This window comes from Carassius auratus, unplaced genomic scaffold (genome assembly GCF_003368295.1).
Source record: "Carassius auratus strain Wakin unplaced genomic scaffold, ASM336829v1 scaf_tig00025154, whole genome shotgun sequence".
Lineage (NCBI taxonomy): Eukaryota > Metazoa > Chordata > Actinopteri > Cypriniformes > Cyprinidae > Carassius > Carassius auratus.
Genome location: NW_020525399.1, coordinates 160819 through 171332, shown reverse-complemented (window position 1 = coordinate 171332; position 10514 = coordinate 160819). Strand labels below are relative to the sequence as shown.

Genomic DNA, 10514 nt, shown 5'->3' with positions numbered 1-10514 from the left:
GTTAAATCTTATTATTGGCAGTGTTTGGTAATCTGTTCTAACATACAGCACTGTACATTAGAAGGTGTTCTGCTTTTTACAAATAAAAAGCACAGGTTTCTATCTTGTTTTGTACGGATGTTTTCAAACAAATCAAGTCTTTACTGCAGATAACACACATGGATCTTGTCACACACAGTAGAATTACTGAGTTTTGACAACTGCACTGCAGTTCCTGCATTCACCAGCACTCTTTAGACAACATATTTAAACAGTCATCTCTACATTACCAAATTTACCAAATAGGCCTATTTCCTACATGCACAGTAAATCACACAGGGGGGAAAATGTTGCACTGCACTGGTTTATTTATATGATGCCAAATAATTGTGTAAAAAAAAAAGTGCTTTATGTGCAGCCCAGAGACACATGATTACAAGATACAATCATATGTTTGATTTAAAGGCGATCCAAACATCATGTAGGTTGCCCTGTTTACTATGAGCCCAAAGTGTGTCAGACCACCGAAATAGTTCCACCATAAGGACAAATGTGCCATTTTTGACAATGGCAACATGTGATACTTTTCATTTGCAGGTACAGGATTGTTCCCAGTTCTGTGGTTGAGATGTACTTTTTACATAATGATGAATAAAAAAAGAGATGGTATGGAGCTCAGTTGGGAGATGTCAATTATAAAAGAGTTTATTATTGATTGCTTAAACATAGTACTTCTGTCAAACATTTACAGTGAATGTCATGGTATATAACCTTTTCCGTCCAAACTGCAAATCTGTTTTTTTTCTTTTGGCTATGAGAAGGTGCTCACATTCAGTCATTTGATCCAGTAGAACAACTTTTTAAATTTGGGTACGTATGTAAGCACGTAAGAACATGTAAAGATCAATGGCTTCCTCTGGAGAGGTTGGTGGATGAAGACTGTTTTCTGCCATGGCAAGGCAACAAATGTCAAACACTATATTATCACAAGGATATGGTCCTCTCTCCCGACATTCCTCCCTACAAGCCTGTATCTTCTGTTGGGAAGCCTCTTTAAGGTACTCCCTACCACCAAAAAGTTGGGGTAGGGTGTACATCATCACTGGACGTCCACCTGGAGACACAGCATTTCTGGATGGGCGAATTCTGTGAGTGTTCCAGAGGTGAACAACATCCTGCAGTTCTCTCTAAATATAAAGGAAAAGAGTGGGAAAGTAAGAAAATTAGTCCACAATACCACCTGCAGGCAAAATAAATGCATATGGTCCAGTATGATACAGTAGAGCCATTTCTCAGTTTCATGCATATTAAATTCTATATTTGAAAACAATAAATCTCTGTATGTTAAGATCTGTGTTATATGATCAGGGTTATATGTGTCCCATTAATGCAGAGAAACAATTTTCTTTCACCAAAATGAACATACAAGTACCAGAATGATATAAACAAAAATGGGCTACTCGTATAACGGTAAATATTCCTTGTCAGTGTTTTACTATTATGATGTTTTTAAGTTGATTTTAGATAGCAGTTTGTGCAACATCCATATAACAGGATTAATATTATAGCTGAATTAATGTTTGTGTTGCACTTTATTGTTGTAGATGTAGGCTGCTGCTAATTCTAACTACTTACACTGAGATCCACTTATCTCTTTAAAATTCAACTATATGTAGGAAAAATCTACATATAATTTGTAATCTACAAATTAATTTAATAATATAATTAAATAACTAATGGTTATCGCCCATTTGCTTCTGTTATGAAACAGTTGTTAGACCTATGAAATTAGATAATTATGCTCCAAAACATTTTGGTGTATTGACAAAATCTATAGCTGACTAGCATATCACAATTTACATGTCTAAAGCACATTTCTTACCTCTATTATTTCAAGACATGTGAACTGTATTAGACTTTTGTCTAGGAAGTCACCGGAGAAGTCGTCTGAATCTTTTAGATCTTGAAATAGGTTGATCCAGAACTGTGCATGCTGCTTCCTCAAAAATCCCCACCAATGCTCTATCCGTTGGTTATGATTGCTTGAGCCATACAAATAGCAATTTCTTGAATAGTCCGTATGATCATGTCTCAAGAACATCTGCATCTGTTCCATGTAACAATTCTCTGTCCCTAAGTCTGAGCGAATTCGAGTGGCTGTCCCATTCCTTGATGACACCGCATCAATAAAGTATCCAGCGATGACCTTGGGATCACTACTTGTAGAGTATGCATGTAGCCATATCATCATTCTTGAAAACCCGTCGATTGCACCATTGATGCAGATCCCATATGGTTTGAGTTTATCATATGAATCAACATGCCATAAAAAGTTCGGGCCTGGATTATGATATAAACGTCGCCGAAGACGTTTCCGGCGCCTCAGTTGCACTCCATGGGGATCCAGTATTTTCAACAATTGCCTGATTGTCTCTTGTGTCACCACGTAGCCAGCCTGAATGCATTTCAGATGCATCATCTTATATCCGTGAAGCATACCATATCGGTTCAACTGGTCCTGGAGAAACACAGCAATGTCAAGCAGATCAGAATGTTCTTTTCGTCTGAACAGGCGCAAAGTCTTGAGGTGCCTGCGCAAAGTTGATGCACTAATAACAATACCATTTATATTGCTTAAAGACAGCAGTATCTCCCAATGTCTCAAACCCAAAGTAAAATAAAACCGTATTAAACTTGAAAGGCGGGACATGTTTACTTCCATGCAATCCAGCTAAAATAGAGCCCCTGGCAGGTTTTTAAGGGATCTCATTAATTCAGAAAAACAGATCAAAATATATATTTTTAATGAAAAATGTATCTCATAATTCTGAGATAATTAACTCATTAATTCAGAAAAACAGAGCAAAAACTTTTTTTTCCATGAAAAATTATTTTGTAATTCTGAGATAATTAACTCGTTAATTCAGAAAAACAGAGCAAAAACTTTTTTTTTCATGAAAAATTATCTCGTAATTCTGAGATAATTAACTCGTTAATTCAGAAAAACAGAGTAGATTTTTTTTTCTCAAGTGAATGCAATACGCTTCCGTAAATATATGAGTCTGTGTCTAATGAATGAATATGATATACAAGTTTCACTTTTTGAATGGAATTATTGAAATCAACGTTTTGATGATATTCTAATTATATGACCAGCACCTGTATATAAAGATGAATTGTAATTGTAAATGTGCAAGATTAACAATAAAGAATTAAAGAATATTGTTTGTTCTGGGTCGTTATTATGAACTGAATGCGAATGACAAACAGGGACATTTAAATGAAGATTAACCTTAAAGAAATGTTCTTGGTTTAGATGTATGCGTGTGCAAGAGCATGTGGCTACATATAGATGTGTGTGGCAAGCGAATGATGCATTCAGATTACCACTCTTGTGTGTCAAAACCACTTGGGCCGTCACAGTCATAAATAGAATGCAACAGCAGTTTACTGTCGGGAATTTGTCGTGGTGCGGTTCACTTTTTTCACATTTCTCCTTTTTTTTTTTTTTACTTACAAATAAACTGTTGTTGCTTTTATTTCAGATTTTATTGAAGAAATTGAAGCGAACAAAGAATTGAGTGAAGTTGAAAAGAAAAATCATGTCAAAACTGGAGGAGAATCTTTCAGTTGTTCTAAATCCAAACAGAATGCTTTAAAGTCAAGAGGAGCCAAGAAATCTTTCACCTGCCATCAGTGTGGAAAGAGTTTCACAAGCAAATATAATCTTGATGTTCATATGAGAATTCACACGGGAGAGAAACCATTCGCTTGTGATAAATGTGGGAAGAGTTTCACACAATTGCTAAGCCTTAAGGTACACATAAACATCCACACTGGAGAGAAACCACACACATGTGGTCAGTGCGGGAGGAGTTTCACACGAAAAGAAAGCCTTATAACCCATATGAGAATTCATACAGGAGAGAAACCGTTCTCATGTAATCAGTGTGGAAAAAGTTTTGCATATTTAGCGAACCTTAAGGTACACATGAAAATCCACACTGGAGATAAACCTTTTAAGTGTTCACACTGTGACAAGAGATTCAGTCAGTCAACAACTCTGAAAATACACGAGAGGATCCACACTGGAGAGAAACCGTACACATGTGATCAGTGCGGGAAGAGTTTTGCAGGTAAAGGAAGACTTATGGCACATATGAGAGTTCATACAGGAGAGAAACTGTACACATGTAATCAATGTGGAAAGAGTTTGAAAAGCATATATAGTCTTGATGTTCACATGAGAGTTCATACTGGAGAGAAACCATACACTTGTGAACAGTGCGGGAAGTGTTTCACACAATTAGCAAGCCTTAGGAAACATATGAACATCCACACTGGAGAGAAACTGTACTCATGTGATCAGTGCGATAAAACATTTTTAAGGGATTCAGTCCTGAAGAAACACCTGACGGTTCATACAAAAGGGAAGATGTATTCATGTAATTTGTGTGGAAAGAGGTTTTCATATTTTTCCATTTTAAAAGAACATCAGAAAACACATACTGGTGTGAGAGAGCACATGTGCTTTGAGTGTGAAAAGACTTTTACTACAGCAAAGTGTTTAAAACTGCACCAGAGGATCCATACTGGAGAGAATCTGTATGACTGCACTGCATGTGGGAAATGTTTCAATCGTTCATCTTCTCTACACAGACATACAAAAAACAATCACAGTAAGTATTCAAGATTCAGCTGAAATTATAATTAAATCAAAGATGGAGTTCCTCCCCCAATTACTGTCAAAACATTTTATTATTGTGCTTTCTTTTTTTTTTTTTTCAATGTTGTTTTCAAAATCACTAATTATTGTTCCACTTAAGATGTATTTAGAAAATGCTGATTCAAGATATACTGTCATGTAGCTTTGCAACTGATCCTTATTTGTTTCTCTTGTAAGACAAGTTGGGTAACAGAACACAGTATTTAATGGGCTATTTTGTTCATGGAAAAAAAAAACAGTACCTTTAAAGAACTGAACTTATCATAAGAATAGTAATACTGAGATACCTTAACGAGAGATCTATCATAAGTTTTGACTTTTAATTTAAGTAATGATCACTTTTGCTTTGAGTACTTGAATGTTCGCAAAGACCCACCTTCCATAGTTACTGTTGCTAACTCTGACAAATAATTCTGCTCTCACACTACACATCATGTTCTCACGCAGTGAAAAATTCATCGCAGACCAAAGAGGAAACTGACAGCGTGCCAACAGACAACACACAGCAGGTTACTTCTGGTATGTAAAAATATCTCAGGACACTCAGCTTTTAAATTTTGCAATTTTAAAAGAAAATAAAATCATTTTGTGTCCTGACAGATCGCTGTAGCGCCAAAGTTCACAGTATTTTGTCCGCAGAATAAGAGCACACTTTTTTTTTTTTTTTTACATATAATTTTTTTATTTCACATTATTATTTTAACTTGAGCAGTGCAAGCCATGCATATAGCGGACAGCTTAAATCATGGACAGATTTTCTGGTATGCAAAGCAAGTACTTTAAAGGATTTCCTTTAGCTTATTGCCATTACTGTGACAGCCTTAAACAGCAGAGCTTAGCCCTGCATGCTTTTTTATATATATAAAGTTTCAATTTAATGTATCTTTTTTGACACTGTTTTAACATTGATGTGTATGAAGAGCGGACATAGCTGTCGAGTAATATGGTGGATAGCAACAGTGGCACATAATCTCTAACTTCTGAATGGTCTGATCACCTGTCAATCAAGCTCCTGGTTAATTTTGTTGTTGATCAAACATATTTGTTGTTTTCCCTAAAAAAAAAAACATGTGGTTTGTGTCTATAATATCTAAAAACAAATAATAATAATAAATAGTTGAATTGTAAAGAAAAATGTTGATAAATATGGTTTTGATATAAGCCACGAGGAGTATGGACATTTTTTTCCTTTGCTCCTATAAACAAACTCGTGAGACTAGCATATCCTACGCCTTACACAGCAAATACATTTAAACCACTTAACTTGATTGCTATCAGCACGTGAAGAGAATTTCTACAAGTATAAAAAGAAAATGTTTCTGAAGACAAACACCTATTCCATCTTTAATCAGAAACTTATTGAGCTAATAGTCAAAAAAACACAATATTTACATAGAAACACAGTTAATATCAAAAGTGAAAGTTAACAGTTGAGCGAAAAACAGATGTGTCCAGCTCTTAAAGGGACCATACTAAACATTCTGCTGCTTGTCATTAAAGGGACAGTTCACCCAACAATTTTAATAAATTTTAATAGTTATTAGGTTCTATAAAGTCATTACTTACCCTTGTGTTGGACAAAAGAAGATATTTTGTAGAATGTGAGTAACCAAACAGTTGCAGGAGCCCATTGACTTTGATAGTAGGAAAAAAAAATGAAAGTCACTGGGGACCAGCAACTTTTTAGTTTTCCACATTCTTCAAAATAACTTTTTATGTTAAACAGGAGAAAAAAACTCATTCAGGTTTATAACAAATTGAGTTTGAAAAAAAGCGCTACCAAATCTGCTTCTGGTGCCACCATCTGTAGAACTTAGTGGCACTGCTCTCAAATGCTAGTCTGGAGTCCTGCACTTTTACATTAGGGTTCACTTTTATGTTCAAGTAATTTGTTAATAATTTAATAGCCATTTTTACAAATATTTCAGAGTTGATTGAAGAACCAAGTGATGTTGAAGAGAAAAATGTCAAAACTGAGGAAAAACCTTTGAGTTGCCCTCAAACCAAACTGAAAAATTTAAAGAAAAGAAGAGCAAATAAATCTTTCACCTGTTTAAAAGGCAAAACAAGTCTTGAGTGTCTCATGAGAGTTCATACTGGGGAGAAATCATTAACTTGTGTTCGGTGTGGGAAGATTTTCTCACAATCAGCACATCTTAATGATCATATGAACATTCACTCTGGAGAAAAGCTGCACACATGTAATCGGTTTGGTAAAAAGATTTTATTGGCTTCAGTTCTGAAGAAACACTTGAAAGTGCACTCAGAGAAGACACATTCATGTAATTTGAATTTTTCTAATTTAAAGGTGTATCAAAAACATACTACTGTAGGAGAGTACATGTGCTTTGAGTGTGAAAAGACTTTCACATCAGCGACCTGTACAAAACTGCATGAAAGCATCCACACTGGAGAAAAACGTCACAAGTGTTCACACTGTGACAAAAGATTTAATCATTCAGCACATTTGAAAAGACATGAGAGGATCCACACTGGAGAGAAACCTTACAAGTGTTCACACTGCAACAAGAGATTCAGGGATTCATCAAGTCTGAAAAAACATGAGAAAATTCACACTGGGGAGAAACCTTACAAGTGTTCACACTGCAACAAGAGATTCAATAGGTTCGGAGACCTGAAAACACATGAGAGGATCCACACTGGAGAGAAACCTTACAAGTGTTCACACTGCAACAAGAGATTCAATAGGTTCGGAGACCTGAAAACACATGAGAGGATCCACACTGGAGAGAAACCTTATAAGTGTTCACACTGTGAGGATATTCAATAAGTCAGGAGACCTAGAAACACATGAGGGGATCCAAACTTCAGAGAGACTATCATTGCAACATGACGAAACATTATCTAAAGTTATCACAATGAATAAATGTCATCTTCATCTTCAAAACCAGGGAATTCAACTGTGAGATTCAGATAAACACAATTTTGGAGTTCCTGACTAAAGAACAATGTCAAAAAGTTTTATTCTTGTATGCCATTTTGCTTCATGATAAAAAATATATCATTGTGTTTTCTTATTTGTCTTCTAATGCATATTAGATTAGATTCAACTGTATTGTCACTGGACATGTAAGGTACAAGTAAACAAAATGCAGTAAGCATCTAAACAGAAGTGCAATAAGCAGTAAGTACACAATATACAAGGTCTACAATGTTACAAATGTAAAATAACTACAGATATAATTTACATAATTTACAGATTTGAAATACTATCAGCATGATATACAGATAGGTGTACTATGAACATACTATACAGATGGATTATATAGAATGTAGTGGTGAAGAGGGGGAGGAGTCTGTGTGTATGGTGTGGGGAGGTGTCAGAGGCCAGAGTTCAGCAAGGAGACAGCTTTAGGGAAAAAGCTGTTCCTGAATCTTGAGCACCTTGTCCGGAGGCTCTTGAAGCGCCTCTCGGAGGGCAAGAGGTTAAACAGTCCGTGGCCAGGGTGAGAGGAGTCCTTGAGAATGCTGCGAGCTCGTCGTAGACAGCGTTTCCTCTGGATGTCCTCAATAGCAGGAAGGGGTGTCACTGTGATGCGTTGGGTAGTTTTCACCACCCTCTGCAGTGAATTGCAGTCAGCAGCTGAGCAGTTACCATACCAGACTGTGATGCAACTGGTCAGGATACTCTCTATCGCACACCGGTAAAGGTTCACCAGGATGGCTGAAGACTGCTGGTTCTTCTTCAGTGTCTTGAGGAAGAGGAGGCGCTGGGGAGCCTTCTTGACCAGGCTGGAGGTGTTTGTGGTCCAGGACAATTCCTCCGAGATGGTGGTTCCCAGAAACTTGAAGCTGGAGACACGTTCAACAACTATCCCGTCAATGTGGATGGGCTAATGCGTGCTGCTTCTTCCTGAAGTCCACAATGAGCTCCTTTGTCTTACTGGTGTTAAGGAGCAGGTTATTGTCAGTGCACCATGTGGCCAGGTGCTGTACCTCTTCCTTGTAGGCAGTCTCATTGTTTTTACTGATGAGGTCAATCACTGTGGTGTCGCCTGCAAACTTAATGATGAAGTTCGATCCATACACAGGCTTGCAGTCGTGGGTGTAAAGGGAGTAAAGGAATGGGCTCAGCATACAGCCCTGTGGTACGCCGCTATTGAGTGTGATGTTGGTGGAGCAGGTGTAGCCTGACCTAACATGCTGAGGTCTGTTGGTCAGAAAGTCCATAATTCAGTTGCAGAGAGAGTTGTTAATGTCCAGGTCTCCAAGTTTTGTGGTCAGCTTGGAGGGAATGACGGTGTGAAATGTTGAACTAGAGTCAAAAAACAACATCCGTACGTATGTGTTGTTATGGTCAAGGTGTGTGAGTGCAGAGTGCAGCACTGTGCATACTGCATTCTCTGTGCTCCTATTTTTACTGTAGGCAAATTGGTGTGGCTCCAGTGTGGATGGGAGGCAATCTTTGAGGTGTGCTAGGACCAATCGCTCAAAGCAATTCATAATAGCCTTGTTTCCACTGTCGGGCCAGTGTGAGCTAGGGCTTAAAATGGGCCAGGCAGGGCTAATAGCCTCGAGCCAGTAGCACCGAGGCCAGAACAGCGCAGCGTTTCCACAGTGGGTCCTGAAGCTCTGATGCGCTTCACTAAAACCCGCCCTTTACACGCCTCTCAGGAACAATGTCACACAACCTTATAATTTCTCCAACAAAGAGAAGTTATCAGAAAACTAAGAATTAAGTCACTGGAACTAGCATGATCACAAAATGAGCATGATAAAAGTAACGTTTTTAGCATGCTTTGTTAAATTTTTTAATTCAAAAGCTATACGTTTTATGTTTTACTATAGAATAAGTTATCCATTGATCATAATTCATTAATTTATCAGGACTCAAAATTAGTCACACAAGAATAAATGTATTTCTATGTTATTTATTTTTAATGCTTAAGCGTTATGAAAATAGCCTGCTTATTCAGTCAAAACTGTTTCGGTTTATTTGTAGCCACAGTAGCCTATAAATCAAATTTAGAAAGAATTATAACATCTCTATTTTTATAAAAGCGCCCGAACAAAAAACATTATTATATTTTTATGATAGGCTAAGTGTAACTAAACTCTCGAGACGAGACTTATGACAGTCAATATAAGTTACTAAATAAATACATGATTGTGATAGAGAATAAGAAGCTGATGTCTGATTTCTTCAAGTGGTCATATTTACTGTGGTAATGTTAAGGTTTAGCATGCACTGTCTTTTGCATCGTTTATAAATATTTCTGCCTTGTTTAGTGATTATAATCCACATCGAATCAAGTTATTTTCAAACACTCGCTGCAGACTGAAAGTGAGTTTTGAGCTCAACTTATTTAAAAAAGTTTTTAATTTAAATTTTTAATGCTGGTGTTATAGCTGTTAGCTTTCTGAAATGATCTGCGGCTCTGACGCTGATTTTTATTAAAAGCTCCCCAACAAAAACCATTATTATATTTTTATGACAGGCTATGCGGTGCTAAATTCTCGAGATGAGACTTATGACAGATAAAATATGTTACTGAATAAGATAGAGAATAAGAAGCTGACGTCTTGATTTCTCCAAGTGGTTGCATTTTCCATGTCTACTATGGTAACGTTAATGTTTATCGTGGATAGTCTTGGATCAATATTTCTGCCTAGTTTAGTGATTATTATCCACATCGGATCAAGTTATTTCAAACATTCTCTGATGACTTAAAGTGAGTTTTGAGATCGACTTATTTTAAAAAGTCTTTAATACTGGTGTTAAAGCTGTTATCTTTCTGAAATGATCTGCAGCACTGAGCTCTCCAGACGCGGAGAAACTCCGCTTTTC

The 10514-nt window shown here is 36.8% G+C and overlaps 2 protein-coding genes across 2 annotated transcripts; one reads left to right on the top strand and one right to left on the bottom strand.

Moving 5' to 3' along the window:
• Positions 1-467: 467 nt before the first annotated feature.
• Positions 468-2757, bottom strand: LOC113078292 (uncharacterized). Its single transcript, XM_026250617.1, has 2 exons — positions 1862-2757; positions 468-1166 (listed from the first exon to the last, which is right to left on the bottom strand). Exons 1-2 carry the CDS (start codon positions 2699-2701, stop codon positions 840-842), a joined length of 1167 nt encoding a protein of 388 aa, XP_026106402.1. The 5' UTR covers positions 2702-2757; the 3' UTR covers positions 468-839.
• A 393-nt stretch (positions 2758-3150) lies between these two features.
• LOC113078288 (gastrula zinc finger protein XlCGF8.2DB-like) lies at positions 3151-9135 on the top strand. Its single transcript, XM_026250613.1, has 3 exons — positions 3151-3157; positions 3525-4584; positions 9093-9135. The coding sequence occupies exons 1-3, from the start codon at positions 3151-3153 to the stop codon at positions 9133-9135; spliced, it is 1110 nt and encodes a 369-aa protein (XP_026106398.1).
• Positions 9136-10514: the final 1379 nt, after the last annotated feature.

Coding starts and splice junctions, on each gene's coding strand:
- LOC113078292 (XM_026250617.1), bottom strand. CDS start 2,701: ATGGAAGTAAACATGTCCCGCCTTTCAAGTTTAATACGGTTTTATTTT. Junction 1,167..1,861: donor CATGTCTTGAAATAATAGAG/GTAAGAAATGTG, acceptor CTTTATATTTAG/AGAGAACTGCAGGATGTTGT.
- LOC113078288 (XM_026250613.1), top strand. Junction 4,585..9,092: donor ATCCATACTGGAGAGAATCT/GTATGACTGCAC, acceptor TTTTTACTGTAG/GCAAATTGGTGTGGCTCCAG.